This window comes from Caretta caretta, chromosome 1 (genome assembly GCF_965140235.1).
Source record: "Caretta caretta isolate rCarCar2 chromosome 1, rCarCar1.hap1, whole genome shotgun sequence".
Taxonomy (NCBI): Eukaryota; Metazoa; Chordata; order Testudines; family Cheloniidae; genus Caretta; species Caretta caretta.
The window spans coordinates 2,147,419-2,163,374 of NC_134206.1; the positions used below are offsets into that span (position 1 = coordinate 2,147,419).

General features: G+C 47.1%; 1 protein-coding gene and 1 pseudogene across 1 annotated transcript; one reads left to right on the plus strand and one right to left on the minus strand.

Moving 5' to 3' along the window:
- The first annotated feature begins 6,335 nt into the window (after window positions 1-6,335).
- Window positions 6,336-7,157, plus strand: LOC125631123 (olfactory receptor 52M1-like). Its single transcript, XM_048837344.2, has one exon. It carries the CDS (start codon window positions 6,336-6,338, stop codon window positions 7,155-7,157), a length of 822 nt encoding a protein of 273 aa, XP_048693301.2.
- Window positions 7,158-13,664: 6,507 nt separating this feature from the next.
- On the minus strand, window positions 13,665-14,666 carry LOC142071051 (olfactory receptor 52R1-like; annotated as a pseudogene).
- Window positions 14,667-15,956: the final 1,290 nt, after the last annotated feature.

The following is a 15,956-nucleotide window of genomic DNA, read 5'->3' on the forward strand; positions in this document are numbered from 1 at the left end:
TTGGGGTTGGGAAGGAATTTTTCTCCAGGGCAGATTGGAAGGCCCTGGAGGTTTTTCGCCTTCCTCTGTAGCATGGGGCACGGGTCACTTGCTGGAGGATTCTCTGCTCCTTGAGGTCTTCAAACTACAATTTGAGGACTTCAATAGCACAGATATAGGTGTGAGGTCTTTTTTAGGAGTGGTGGGTGAAATTCTGTGGCCTGCATTGTGCAGGAGGTCAGACTAGATGATCATAATGGTCCCTTCTGGCCTAAATATCTATGAATCTATGAATCTATGAATCTTTTTCATCTCTACTCATACAGAAATTGTTTGATAGCCCTAATCATTTCTGTTGTCCTTTTTTGTATCTTTTGAAATTCTAATATATCTTTTTTGAGATGGGGCAACCAGATCTGCAGGCATACCCTGGGTATAGCTAGAGGCAATATATTTTCCTTCTTATTATCGCTCCCTTTCCTAATGATTCCCAACATTCTGTTCGCTTTCATGACTGCCGCTGCACACTGAGTGGATGTTTTTGGCGAACTAGCCACAGTGACTTCAAGATCTTTCTTGAAAGGTAACAGCTAATTTAGACCCCATCATTCTCTATGTATAGTTGGGTGTATGTTTTCCAATATGCATTACTTTGCATTTGTCAACACTGAATTTTACCTGTCATTTTGTTGCCCAGTCACCCAGTTTTGAGAGATCCTTTGGTAGCTCTTCTCAGTCAGCCTGGGACTTAACTGTCTTGAATAGTTTTGTATCATCTGCAAATTTTGCCAGCTCACTGTTTACTAGGGCTGTCAAGCAATTAATTTTTTTTTCAACATTACCCTGAAGCCTACACTGGGATTTGGTCAGAGCCCTTATTCTAGGGTGTCCAAGGTCCAACTCCTGCACCCCCGACTTCTCGTCCAGGTAGAGTCTGTCTCTCTGCTGCAGCCATTGCCATGCTACCAGACTCCCCTCTCCTGCCCTTGTGCCTCTGTCCTATCCCAGCTTCCTCTGGCTCATCCAGTCTCCTTGGTTTTAAAGGGCTGGAACAAAACCTGCTCTCTTTGTTCCTTTTCTGGTGAGGTTCCATTCCTTCCGCACCCACCCCTCTGCAGAGAAGCTGCAGAAAACTGTTTTTTATCTAGAATGCAGTTACTCCCTTCTTCTGTCTGGGTGAGATCTCATTAGGGCTGATAGCCTTCAATGACCAATTTATACATAGATAGATGCCACCTGCCCCTTAGTACAAAGAAGGTGAGCAAAGAGTAGAGGAAAATCCCAATGAAATAAGGATACAGATGGTTGATACAATCAAATGTCAATTAATAGGGCTAAAATATCTGCTCAATGTGCTGTGGCATTCAAAAAAGTGAACACAATGCTGGTAAAGGATAGATAATAAGACATAAGCTATCTTATTGCCTCTATAGAAATCCATGCAATGCCCACATATTGAATACCGAATGCAGATGTGGTCACCCCATCTCAAAAAGGATATGTTGGAATTGAACAAGATACAGAGAAGGGCAACATAAAGGATTAGGGGTATTAAACATAGGAGGAGAGGTGAAAAAGAATGGGGCATTTCAGCTTGGAAAAGAGATGACTCAGGGGGGTATGAGAGAGATCTATAAAGTCATGATAGGTGTGGAGAAATTGAATAAATAAATGTTATGTACTCCTTCAAATAACACAAGAACTAGGTGTCACCCAATGAAATTATTAGGGAGCAGATATAAAGCAAAGAAAAATAATTATTTATTCACAGTCAACCTGTGGAACCGTTTGCCAGAGGATGTTATTCAGGCCAAAAGAAAAATACAGTTCCAAGACAAATTAGGTAAATTCATGGAGGATAGGTCAATCAATGGCTATTAGCCATGATGGGCAGGGATGGTGCCCCTAGCCTCTGTTTGCCCGAATCTGGGAGTAGGTGACATGGCATGAATCACTTGATGATTACCTGTTCTGCTCATTCCCTCTGAAGCATTGGTGACAGTCAGAAGACAGGATCCTGGGCTGGATGGACTATTGTCTTTACCAAGCATAGCTTCCTTATATAGAGCCCATATGTATTTGACCACTGCTGTAACTCACTAGACTCTATTCTTCTCCCAACGCTGAGATAGAAATCAGGAAGCCTTATGGGGTCTCTCTATCCGCAGAGTTAATAACAAAGTAAGAATATACTGTGACGTTGCACTCCATATGTTTTATGGAAATATGCTTATGAATGTGAATATGATGTAACTGGAATATGCTTTATGAAAAAGGTCCCTTGGAAGGTATCATAACAAAGGTTATAACCTACTGAATATTTGCATCCAATTTCTATGCATCATTCTTGTATCTGAAGCTAGAAATATGAATTATAACTCTGAGGTCCTATCGTAATTATTCGAAGTGTGGGCCATTAATGGTGGTTTAGAATCTTGATGGCTCCCATTGACCCAGACAACTGGTTATAAATAATTTATTAACCTGGAAACCTTCCTGTGTACCTGTGGGCCAACCCAGGAATAATGGAGACTAGGAGTCTTACAGTGACATGTGCCCGTGTCACATGATACAGAAATCCATCTTAATTCTTGTACTTTTCCATTGATGAGGCGGGGGTGGGGACAAGCAGACACAGAAGATTCCCAGCTTGAACCAAATCTGTAAAAGGGGATGGAGCAGAACAAAGGAGGGCACCAGTCATGACAAAACTCTTGCTTACCACCTGAGATGTCTGCTGGTTCTAACAAAGACTGTACCAGGGAGAGGATTGAGGCCAGAGTAGGAAGGAGGCTGGTCTGTGAAAGAAACTGACTGGATCATCTTTGAGGGTGAGATATTTCCTGTAATCAGTTTCTTAACATATTAGTCTTAGACTTGCATGTTTTTGCTTTATTTTGGTTTTGTGACTAACTTTGTTCTGTCTCTAATTATTTGAAACCACTTAAATCTTACTTTTTATACTTAATAAAATCATTTTTGTTTATTAACAAACCCAGAGTAAGTGGTTAAGTTTAGAAGTGTGAGCAACAAGGGTGCTGTCATGGTGGGAGTCTGTTATAGACCACCGGACCAGGGGGATGAGGTGGAAGAGGCTTTCTTCTGGCAACTAATGGAAGATACTAGATTGCAGGGCCTGGTTCTTATGGGAGAGCATCCTGATATCTGCTGGGAGAGCAATACAGCGGTGCACAGACAATCCAGGAAGTTTTTGGAAAGTGTAGGGGACAATTTCCTGGCGCAAGTGCTAGAGGAACCAACTAGGGGCAGAGCTCTTCTTGACCTGCTGCTCACAAACCGGGAAGAATTAGCAGGGGAAGCAAAAGCAGATGGAAACCTGGGAGGCAGTGACCATGAGATGGTCAAGTTCAGGATCCTGACACAAGGAAGGAAGGAAAGCAGCAGAATATGGACCCTGGACTTCAGAAAAGCAGACTTTGACAACCTCAGGGAAATGATGGGCAGGATCCCCTGGCAGAATAACAGGAGGAGGAAAGGAGTCCAGGAGAGCTGGCTGTATTTTAAAGAATCCTGATTGAGGTTACAGGGACAAACCATCCCGATGTGTAGAAAGAATAGTAAATATGGCAGGCAACCAGCTTGACTTAACAGTGAAATCCTTGCTGAACTTGAACACAAAAAAGAAGCTTACAAGAAGTGGAAGATTGGACAAATGACCAGGGAAGAGAGTAAAAATATTGCTCGGGCATGGAGGAGTGAAACCAGGAAGGCCAAATCACACCTGGAGTTGCAGCTAGCAAGAGATGTTAAGAGTAACAAGAAGGGTTTCTTCAGGTATGTTAGCAACAAGAAGAATTTCAAGGAAAGTGTGGGTTCCTTACTGAATGAGGGTGGCAACCGAGTTGTTGGTGACACTGGGCACTACACTAGGTAACTCGGGAGGGTGGAAGACCACGAGTGTCGATGTGCCGGCAACAGAGTGACAGTGGATGCGGAAAAAGCTAATGTACTCAATGCTTTTTCTGCCTCTGTCTTCACAAAAAAGGTCAGCTCCCAGACTGCTGCACTGGGCAGCACAGCATGGGGAGGAGGTGACCAGCCCTCTGTGGAGAAACTATTCGGGACTATTTAGAAAAGCTGGATGAGCACAAATCCATGGGGCTGGATGCGCTGCATCCGAGAGTGCTAAAGGACTTGGCGGATATGATTGCAGAGCCATTGGCCATTATCTTTGAAAACTCATGGTGATCTGGGGAAGTCCCGGACGACAGGAAAGAAGCTAATGTAGTGCCAATCTTTAAAAAAGGGAAGAAGGAGGATCCTGGGAACTATAGGCCAGTCAGCCTCACCTCAGTCCCTGGAAAAATCATGGAGAAGGTCCTCAAGGAATCCATTCTGAAGCACTTACATGAGAGGAAAGTGATCAGGAACAGTCAGCATGGATTCACCAAGGGCAAGTCATGCCTGACTAATCTAATTGCCTTCTATGATGATATAACTGGCTCTGTGGATGAAGGGAAAGCAGTGAACATGTTATTCCTTGATTTTAGCAAAGCTTTTGATACTGTCTCCAACAGTATTCTTGCCATCAAGTTAAAGAAGTATGGGCTGGATGAATGGACTATAAGGTGGGTAGAAAGTTGGCTAGATTGTCGGGCTCAACGGGTAGTGATCAATGTCTAGTTGGCTGCATGTCTAGTTGGCAGCCAGTATCAAGTGGAGTGCCCCAAGGGTCTGTCCTGGGGCCGGTTTTGTTCAATATCTTCATTAATGGTCTGGAGGATTTTTTTTTAATCTTTCCCTTTATTTTTAATACTTCTCATTTAACACAGAAATGTCCTTTATTTGTATTTATTTATTTAGGCTCTGCTGCTGCCTGATTGCTTATTTCTGGTTCTGAGTGAGGTGTGTGGTTGATTGGTCAGTTTGTAACTCTGGTGTTCACAACTCCAAGTTTCTACTGTAAATTCTGTTTAGCATCTTCCTTGACAGCTAATGGACTTGAAAGGATTACATAAACTCATGTGATATGAGTACCTCAAACTGCTCCTTTCCAAATGCAGAACAAAACTATTTCTTGAACCTTTTCCACCTTTTCTGCAACATTAACAAGTTTTCTTTCTCCTTCTAGGAATTGGCCCCAAACTTTTGTAGGATTTCTTTTGTTCTTTAGATTCTTAATAACCTCCTTTTTGTGATCCTTAACTCTGGCATTGTCAAGTCAGGTCGGAATTGAAAACCTGCTTTTTCCAGGAACATAAGCATAACAAATGCCTGAGGAGAAAAGTGGAACTCTTGATGGAGGAAATGTCATCAAAAGGGCAGGTGAGCAGATTCATTCGGTGCTTTGCCAACAACATCCATAAAGGACAGATTGGGTCCTGCAGGTATGGCTGATCACTAATCTAGGAGTGGAGCCCTGAAAGGCAGACAAATGGAAGACTCCTCTGCACTGGCAACTCCTGCAGCACAGCTGGTTCAAAATGTATCAACTCCGTCCTTCCTTCGATCCAAACCAGTGAAGTCAAGAGGGGCACGCTCACACATAGGTAAAATAGCACCCTCATATTAACTGCCCAGGCTATTGTGCCACATCACATGGAGAGGACACTCCATCCTTGCTGGTAGCATGGATACAACATGGAAGGTGGCAGTTACGGGTTATAAGCTCTCACTTGATTGGCATAGAGTAGGGCACCAAGGGTTACCTTCAATGGTGGGAGGAACCACTGCACTCCATTTGTCAGCCATCACCCACCACATACTCGAGCAGCCCCCGGACAGTTAGGTGCTGAACCACCATGCCTCATGGGGTGTGCGGGCTAAACCAAAAGTTCAATGACAGATGGAAACCTTGCACCTGGCAAAAATAAGAAACCATGAACTTTCCGGCTTGACAGCTGGAATGTCAGGACCATGTGTCCGGCACTGACAGAGAATGATGACATACAATACACAAGCAGCATACGGAAGTTAACTTTGATAGACCGTGAGCAAACTCACGTACAATGTACAAACTCAGTGTTGACATTGCAGCACTTCAGGAAATAAGACTTGAATACGCAGAAAAGAATTGAATCATTAGAACAACAGGGAGTGCTGGAAAAGGGGAATCCCACATACAGTAGCCTGATCTGGCCCATATTAAATGCTTCAGGAGATTGAGAGTGGATTTTAGAAAAAATAGTAAAGCTACACCCCCATAGCAACAATAGTGGCAGATCTAGCTCTAGTGATGGCAAGAACACAGGGCCCCCTAGATGGTTCTCTGTCATAGATTAGGCAAATTGTTTTTTCACCATCCCATTGCATCCCGATTCTTGGCCTGCTTTGCCTTACTTTTAAGGGACAACAGTACTTATTCAAAAGAGTCTTCCCCAGTAGACTTCTGCTCCATGTATGTGATAGCCATCTGGGGGAACTTCACCATCCTGTTCATTGTGAAGATGGAGCCAAGCCTTCATGGGCCCATGTACTATTTCCTCTGTATGCTGGCCGTCACTGACCTGGTCCTGTGCACTTGCACCCTTTCCAAAACACTGAGCATCCTCTGGTTCAATTCCAGGGAGGTAGATTTCAATGCCTGCCTCACCGAGATGTTCTTCATTCACTGCTTTTTGGACATGGCTATGACTTTTGACCACTATGTGGCCATCTGTGATCCTCTGAGACATTCCATCATCCTGAGAAACCCCATCGTGGCCAGGATCAGCTTGGCTGTGGTGATGCGTGGCTGCATGCTTGTAATGCCCTGTCCCTTGCTGGCAAGGCAGTTGCCATATTGCAGAACCAACATCGTCCCCCACTCCTACTGTGAGCACATAGCTATGGTGAATCTGGCCTGTGCAGACATTCACATCAATAGTTATTACGGCCTCTTTAATGGCAATCTTGGTGATCGGTCTGGATGTGTTTTTTATCGCTGTGTCCTATATCCAGATCCTCAGGCCATCTTCAGCCTCCCCACAAAGGATGCCCGGCTCAAGACTTTTCAGACCTGTGCCTCCTACCTCTGTGCCATTTTAACCTTTTATATCTCAGGTCTGTTCTCCGTCCTCGTGTACCAGATTGGCCACAATATGGACCTGCATTTAAATGTTCTCTTTACCAATGTGTGCCTCCTGGTGCCCCCCATGCAAAACCCTGTCATTTTTTATGTGAGGACCAAACAGATCCGGGACAGGCTGCTGTGGCTCTTTACTCATAAAGGGACCTAAAGTTTTCTCCTGGAGCTCCATGGACAGCTGGCTTTTGACATGATGCTGGGCCCTCCTCCTTGAATCCCTGACTTGACAGTCAGAAAGACATTAATCCCCTTCCTGACCTTACTGTGTACTGTCAGGGTGACAAACTGGGGAATCGGTCTATGTACAACTCATTGAGTTGACACCTTTTTAATTGCTTGTATTGGACCCCCAAGCCTCCCCCCTTGCCCCACCTCTTCCAACAAGGCTCCGCCCTGCTCTGCCTCTTCCCCTCCAAGGCCCTGGCCTGGTTGCTTGCTCCTCTCCTCTCCTCCCCGTGTCATGTGCTGGATCATCTCCTTGTCCCTCCTCCCCCCACCCCCCATTTAAGGTTTTGGTAGGGGTGACAACTTTAAACATGATTCAAGGGGCTACTTAGGCACTAAAAACTATTTTTTCGCAGATAACTTACCAATTATCTGACTGGAGAACTGTATCTAATTCCTATGTAAAAGAAAGAAAAATAAATAAATATTAGACCCCCTCAGCTCTGGTACAAAAATGTTCTGGCATCTTGGGGCAAGGAGAGGCAACCAGGGGCCTATGTAGATTTTTTTTTCATGGAGGGCTCTTATTCCATCCCTGGCTGGACTCCAGCATCAGTGCCCCAGTGCACCTAGACAAATTGGAGGATTGGGCCAAAAGAAATCTGATGAGGTTCAATAAGGATAAGTGCAGGGTCCTGCACTTAGGACGGAAGAACCCAATGCACAGCTACAGACTAGGGACCGAATGGCTAGGCAGCAGTTCTGCGGAAAAGGACCTAGGGGTGACAGTGGACGAGAAGCTGGATATGAGTCAGCAGTGTGCCCTTGTTGCCAAGAAGGCCAATGGCATTTTGGGATGTATAAGTAGGGGCATAGCGAGCAGATCGAGGGACGTGATTGTTCCCCTCTATTCGACATTGGTGAGGCCTCATCTGGAGTACTGTGTCCAGTTTTGGGCCCCACACTTCAAGAAGGATGTGGATAAATTGGAGAGAGTCCAGCGAAGGGCAACAAAAATGATTAGGGGTCTGGAACACATGACTTATGAGGAGAGGCTGAGGGAGCTGGGATTGTTTAGCCTGCAGAAGAGAAGAATGAGGGGGGATTTGATAGCTGCTTTCAACTACCTGAGAGGGGGTTCCAAAGAGGATGGCTCTAGACTGTTCTCAATGGTATCAGATGACAGAACGAGGAGTAATGGTCTCAAGCTGCAGTGGGGGAGGTTTAGATTGGATATTAGGAAAAACTTTTTCACTAAGAGGGTAGTGAAACACTGGAATGCGTTACCTAGGGAGGTGGTAGAATCTCCTTCCTTAGAGGTTTTTAAGGTCAGGCTTGACAAAGCCCTGGCTGGGATGATTTAACTGGGAATTGGTCCTGCTTCGAGCAGGGGGTTGGATTAGATGACCTTCTGGGGTCCCTTCCAACCCTTATATTGTATGATTCTATGATTCTATGAAAGGGGACTTGTGAGCAGTGGGGAAGACTAGAGACCCCGCTACAGGTGACCCAGGAGAGCCAGGAGGGACAATGGGAGATGTATTTGGCCCTGCATGAACAAATGGGGCAGCTGCTCTATGAACAGCAGGCCCTTGTAAGACTCCTGAGGAAGGAATCCAAGAGAAAAGCCCTGCAGCAGGGCCAGGAGGCCAGTGGCGGAGTATAGAGCTTGTTACTCCTGCAGGAGGTGTGGACATTTAAGGAGGAATTGTCCCTACTGGGATGGGGGCAAGGAGCCTCACCCAGAGAAGGGGAAGGGACATGGCCCTGGGAATGCCCGCTGGGTGAGGAAACCCAAGGGACAACAGACCTGTTGGGCCTGTGGGCAACATGGACACCTACAGTGGGAGTGCCCAGGCCCCAGGTGGAGGGTCCAGTTGAAGCCCAGTGAGAAGGGGCCCAAGGCAGCAGAGAGGCAGGGAGTCTGCTTTGGCTGCCACGAGTGGGGCCATATTAAGGGGCACTGCCCCTTCTGGGGAGGGCAGCCGAAGAAGGAGGTGCCTGGGGACCAAGAAGTGGCAAAGATGAGCGAGGTCAACATGGCAGTGAAGGCGGTAGACCTGCCTGAGAGCCACCAGCATGAGGTGGCAGAAAAGGGGACTGAGACGGAGTGGGCCCAGTGAGAGGTTGGGACCCAGGCTGTGAGGGAGCAGCCTACAATGGGAACCAAGACCCTGACATTACAGGGTCAGGAGGATGTTAGCCAATGGACGTGGCTGACGGCTGTGGGACAGGCCCACGAGACAGCAGAGGTGGAGCTGCAGAAATTCCACAAGGAGAAGGAAGACCTGACCCTGAAGTTGAAGGAAAATGAAGAGGCGTGAGGGTGGCTGATGAGACATCTCCGGATTGCACAGGGTAGAGGACTCCCTACCCCAGGGCATGGTATTTTGAGTGGGGGGGTGTGGAGCAGGGTGGTCCCCCTGCTCCAGTTTGGATGGGGTTAAAAACAGCCCTGGGAAAGGGCTGCCCCGGGGAGTCAATCACGAGCGGGCTTGAGGCAGGCAGTCAGGGCCCAGCAGGACAAGTATAAGAAGGGCTCCTGGGGAAAAGGAAGTGAGTCTTGCTGCAGCAGTGGAGCAAGAAGGACCTAGCTGCCTGGGAGAGACAGGGGAACCTTGGACAGAGCAGTGCTGGGGAAGAGCAAACCAAGCTGGGGAGCTCTGGCCTGGCGACCTCCCAGGCTGAGACCTTGCAGCAAAGGCCTGAGGATATACTAGGGAGGCAGCCAGGCCAAGAAAAGGCCTAAATGTGGCTTCCACAACCTCTCTCCTGTGCTTCCCTATGCCTCCTTTCCCTGGTGCCTACATATACCACGACTACCAGCTCCTTCCCAGAACTGCACATAAGTCAATGTCTGAAGAGGTCCACAAACTTTGGACCTGGTTGGTAAGTTACCATGCAGTTCTTCTGGTCATTGCAAACCCAGCTATCTATGTCTCTAATATCAGAGGGGTAGCCGTGTTAGTCTGGATCTGTAAAAGCGGCAAAGAGTCCTGTGGCACCTTATAGACTAACAGACGTATTGGAGCATAAGTTTTGGTGGGTGAATACCCACTTCGTCGGACGCATGTAGTGGAAATTTCCAGAAGCAGGTATAAATACGCAAGCTAATATTTATACCTGCCTCTGGAAATTTCCACTACATGCATCTGACGAAGTGGTTATTCACCCATGAAAGCTTATGCTCCCATACGTCTGTTAGTCTATAAGGTGCCACAGGACTCTTTGCCGCTTTTATGTTTCTAATGATTGAATCCCCCATAACTATTAACCGTTTCTCCCTAATAATTGGAGTTGCCTCCTCCAGAGAGTTATCCTCAGTATGAGAGGGTCCCAAGACATCATCTAGAAGGAGGGTCCCAACTGCTCCAATTTGATGTTTTCCTTCCCTGAGACTTTCATCCTCCTCAGCATCACAGAGGCTGTCAGACCAGGGGTGGGACCATTCTGCTCTGTCCCAGGAAGTCTCATCTATGTAGCTCTCTTGTCTCCCTTAGCTCCTCCAATTCAGCCATTGTGGTCTCCAAAGTCCATACATGGTCCTTAAGCACCTAACTCCCTCTGATTTGGGCTTCTAGGGGCTTGGCTGATGGGATGGAGATGGGGGCAGTCAAGGCTGATTCCCCACTCAGGCACTTAGAGTGCAGAAGGTGGGGGCCCGCAAAAGACCTTAAAATACCTTGCCACTCCAGGCTTGTATTAAACTCCCAAGGTTACAGATTCTCCCTTGCCCTGGGTCGTATTTCTGCCACCACCCAAATGCAACACCTCCTTAGAACCCAGGAAGGCTCCCTTGGGAATTCCTTCCTGTGAGACATCCTCAGCTCCTTCACCCCTCCTCTAGGGAAGAGTCGAGAAAAGAAACGAGGAAAAGAACCAGCTCTTGCCACCCGCTGAATCTGAAACCCTTTGTTCCTGCTAGTAGATAACTGAATAATGCGCACAGACACCCTCTTCTTCTTAAGACACAGGAATCAAATCATGTTCTTAAAAAGATGATTTTTATTGAAAAAAAAGAAGAAAGAAAACACACCTGGAAAATCAAGGATGTTGCTAGATGTTAAAGAGCAACTGGAAAAGACTAAACCCCAGAAATTGCTTCTCTGGGGTTCAGCTTAAAGATTACAAAACGGAAAAAGCACCTTTGTTTAGCACAGAGGACTCAACAAGCCCAAAATAAAGAGAGAATCCTGATCACATCTAACAAAACATTTTGTCCTACTTACATATTTGTAGTTTCAAATGAATAATTCTAGGTAGGAATGCTGAGGAATTTTCATGCCTGGCCCAAGCTTCTTACAGCATACCTCTGGCATGGTCTCTCCAGGCCAGAGAACAAACCAAAAAACAGATGACAGAGCAGAAGTTTTTTTTTTTTTTCCAATTTGAAAGTTTCTACCCTTCCCATTGACTCTTTTGGCCAGGTGCCCACTCACTTCCTCTTACCTAAGCATTTCAGTTAGACTTCTTAACCTTTACAGGTAAGGCAATAGTGTACAGCTACTAAGAAGGATTTTTATTGCTAACTGACTGGCTGGGTGTCCATAAAAGGGTGCTACCCTCCCCCCACATTTACCACATAGGCATATTTTCATGTGGGATTGTCATCTGTGAGCCCTCTCCTGGAGCGGGATGCCTAGGACAGATCACCATTTTCTCATGAGAGACCCGAGAGAGACATGGGACACCCAGATCCAAAATCTTTGATCTATCTGACTTCAAACAGGGACTTAAACACAGGTCTCCACATCCCCCAGGAGTGCCCTGAGCACCAGGCAAATGGCTGTTCGGTGTGGAGCTCTCAGTCTGTCCGTCTGGAGCTCTTCTACTTTATAGAAATAAAACTTAAGTGGCACAGGGCTTTGAATCTGGGTCTCTCACACTCCAGGTGAGGGTGCTAAACCGCCGGGCTATGGCACATTGTGGGTGTGCACATGCACATGCAGGGACACACATCCACACACATCATGGATGCATGTGAAAAACACACAGACACATGAACGCACGTGCACACACACATGGACGCACGTGCATGTAGACACACGCATTTCCAGCCTGCAAGGCTGCATCCAGAAGTCATAATGGATTTGGCCTCTGGTGGAATCTGAGGCTCCTGCAGGGTCAGGCAGCAGATGAGCCGGGGTTTGAGAAAGGCAGCGGCGCCTAAGTTCAGTATTTACCCAGGTGCCTTTGTGGATCTAGCCCCTGGAAGCATTTCTGGAAGATGCTTTAGTCAAACACAAGTTGAGGATGTTCAGTTCCAAGGGTGCTGGCTGGCGACGCTTGGAGGAAACAGCTGCATTCCCGGACGTCCACCTCTCACTTTCAGAGAACTCTTTCCTCTTTTCTTTGCACAAGGAGAAGCTCCCTGCAGCAAAACACATTTGTATCGGCTCTTCCCTTCCTCCAGTGGCTCTCGTGTTCCAGCTGCTGCCCTGCTCGGACCCGGGCAACGCCCCTGTATCATCTTTGTGTCTGAAGATTATTGGTTATGTACTGGTATCAGTGGAGCAGTGCCCGTGAGTGGCCAGAGCAGCGGTGCTCAGGGGTCAGGGCTCTTGGTTTCTATTCCCAGCTCTGCCACTGACCCATTGTGTGGCCTTGGGCAAATCACTTTACCTCTGCATGGCTCAGTCCCTCCTTGACATGGGGATGACGCTGCCTAGCAGCCTAGCGAAAGAAATTCGAGAAAAAGCGTCATGCAGAGCGTATGTTAGACTCAACTTCACTGTTCAGCTTCAGCCCCTAAGAAATGGGTGCCCTGTAGCTCCAGATGGGGGGCTGTGTACACGTGTAAATACCCAGCTAATGGCAGGTGTGCTGTTTATCTCACTCCCGGTGAGCTATCAAAGCCACCCCGGCCTCTGCCCAGCATCCCAGCTTCCCAGCTAATGAAGGGGCTGATCCTTCTGCCTCTCTCCGCTGTTGTTCACCTAGATACCAACCTGATCTCTTGCTATGCCCCCAAGGCCAAGCTCAGGGCAAAGGGCTCCCAGCCCATCCCCATTGCCAGTACCCTGCCTGCTACAGGCTCCCAGCTGGGAGGAACAAAGGGGAACTGAAAGCTAAGGAAATAAACCACCCAATTGTCTCTGGCCTTAGAACTTTGTAGCTGAGCTTTAGGGCCCACAAGCTGTATGATGCAGAACCTCACCCACCTATAACACAACCTTGCTCCCAACCCTCAGGTGCCTTTATACGGCTTCCTGGCTTCCCTCTCTGCTCCTTGTTGGTCCCAGTACTGCAACCCGGCTGCACTCACTGAAGACTCCTTCTCAGGCTGCAGCAGCTCCTGTCCCAGCCCCAGAGCAGAGGGAGCCCAGTTGTGGGGGAGGGTGAGAGAGAGGTGGAGATGATATAGAGAGTGACAGGGGAGGAGAGAGGGACAGGGGCAGAGCCTTAGGAGAAAAGGCGGAGAAGTGGGTGGGGCCTTGAAGGAAGATGGGGAGCAGAGGCGGTCTAGTTACCAGAAATAAGAAAGGTGGCAACCTTATGAGTTAAAGGGTTTGTCACACTGACACAGCACAGTATGGTCAGGAAAGGATTTAATGTCTCTTTGGCCAGCCAACGATTCAGGAAAGACGGCCCAGCACCCTGTCACCAGCCAGCTCCCCACAAAGCTCAGTCTGAGAACCAGATGACCAGGAGAAAACTTTAGTGCCTTTCTGAGTAAAGTGTTGGAGGATCCTGCCCAGATCTCTTTGGTCTTTATCCCATAGATAATGGGGTTTAGCATGGGGGACACCAGTAGATATACATTGGCGCTGAGAATGTGGAAATACAGGGGCATATTCTGGCCAAACCGGGATGTGAGGGAGGAAAAGAGACGTGGGATGTAAAAGGCTGAGATAGCACAGAGGTGAGAGCCGCAGGTCTCAAACGTCTTGAGCCTGGCATCTTTTGTGGGGAAGCTGAAGATGGCCCTGAGGATCTGGGTATAAGACATGGTGATAAAAACCACATCCAGACCAGTTACACAGAATACCACAAACAGGCCATAGTAACTACTGACGTGGGTGTTGGTGCAGGCCAGCTTCATGACGGCCATGTGCTCTCAGTGCGTTTGGGGAATAATGTTGGTTCTGCAATATGGCCACTGCCTGGCCAGGAGGAGATAGGGCAGTACAACTATGCCACCATGCAGCATCACAGCGAGGCCAATCTTGACCACCACCGGGTTTGTCAGGATGGTGGAATGTCTCAGGGGATCGCAGATGGCCTCGTAACGATCCAATGCCATGGCCACAAAAATCCCAGATTCAGTCATGAAGAAGCAGTGAATGAAGTACAGTTGGGTGAGGCAGGCACTGAAATCGATCTCCCTGGAATTGAACTAGAAGATGGTCAGTGTTTTGGGCAGGATGGACGTAGACAGGACCAGGTCAGAAACAGCCAGCATGCAGAGGAAATAGTACATGGGCTCATGGAGGTTCAGCTCTATCTTCACAATGAACAGGATGGTGAAGTTCCCCAACATGACTATGGCGTACATGGCTCAGAAGAGGATGGAGATCCAGACATGGGCCACCTCCAGGCCAGGAATGCCCAGCAGGATGAAGGTGGAGGGGTTGGTGAAGTTGGTGGTGTTGAAATCTGACATGGAGTAGGGGAGAAGGTGTCCAACTCTGAGGCAGAACGGTGTCTCTTGCATGTACCGTAAGTTCCCCTGACTTCCTGTATGTGCCCAGCCTCTAGGGTGATGGTCGCAGTACAAATACCTGGATGGAGAGACAATGTGAATATGAGACACTTCATGCATTACTGGAGGCTGTTCTCATTGGGGAAGCAGATTGCTCGCTCTTCACACACTGAAATTTGACGTTTCCATTATTCAGATAAATGAATCATGAACAACTGACCCTCCTAATGCTAATTCCATATTTTATGGTGGTCCATGCATCAAATAATTCCTACACATCATGGTTTAGGAACTCTTAATAGACACCAGCAGGAAACACAAGTGTCAATACTGGTCATCCCTAATTGTTTCTTAATGAAATGAAAGCCAGGCTCGGGAGTTCATGCTGTAGGGAGTTCACAATTCACACGGTTGCTCAAAATCTGAGAGTGGAAAAAAAACTTTTGCCAAGACATGTGCCAGAGGAAACATCCCAGCTAGAATACATCTCAGGGAAATGACCTGAGCATCGTTGATGGCAGCTCCACAGAAACTCCTGCTTATTCGCAGCAGTGAGCAAAGAAAGAACATATCCGGATGCCGAAGAAATGAGATGTGCTCAGTTTCCGTCATCCAGACTCTACTCTAAAGGGTATAGCAGTTATAAAGGGGCTTTCCACGATAGGCTGTGAAAATGCTGGAGGTTGCCATGTGCAGACAGATTGAAAGTCTGGGACTGTTTAGTTGAGGGAAGGACAAACACAGGGTGATATGATAAAGGAGGGAAAAATAAAAGATGGAACTGATTACATTTAAATGGGCAGACAGAGAACTGTTCCTTACCAGTAATATCTATAGACACTTAGTGTTTGAAATGGGACTAATCCCCCAAACTTGAGGCAAATTATCAGAAAAAAATGATTTGGGAGGAAAAAGATAGACAGCAAAATGGGAATGAAACTTGGAAGTTCTTTGAGAATAGTTTATTAGATTGCAAAAAAGCTACAATTCCATAATCAATGAGGGAGAACAACTTTAACTAAAAATCCCATCCAGTGGTAGAGGGAAGTCAGTAATCAGTGGGGGGAAAGGAATATATAGCAAATGGGGGGGAAAGGGAATACAGATAGCAAGCCATACAAATTGGAAGTTATAAAAATTGAT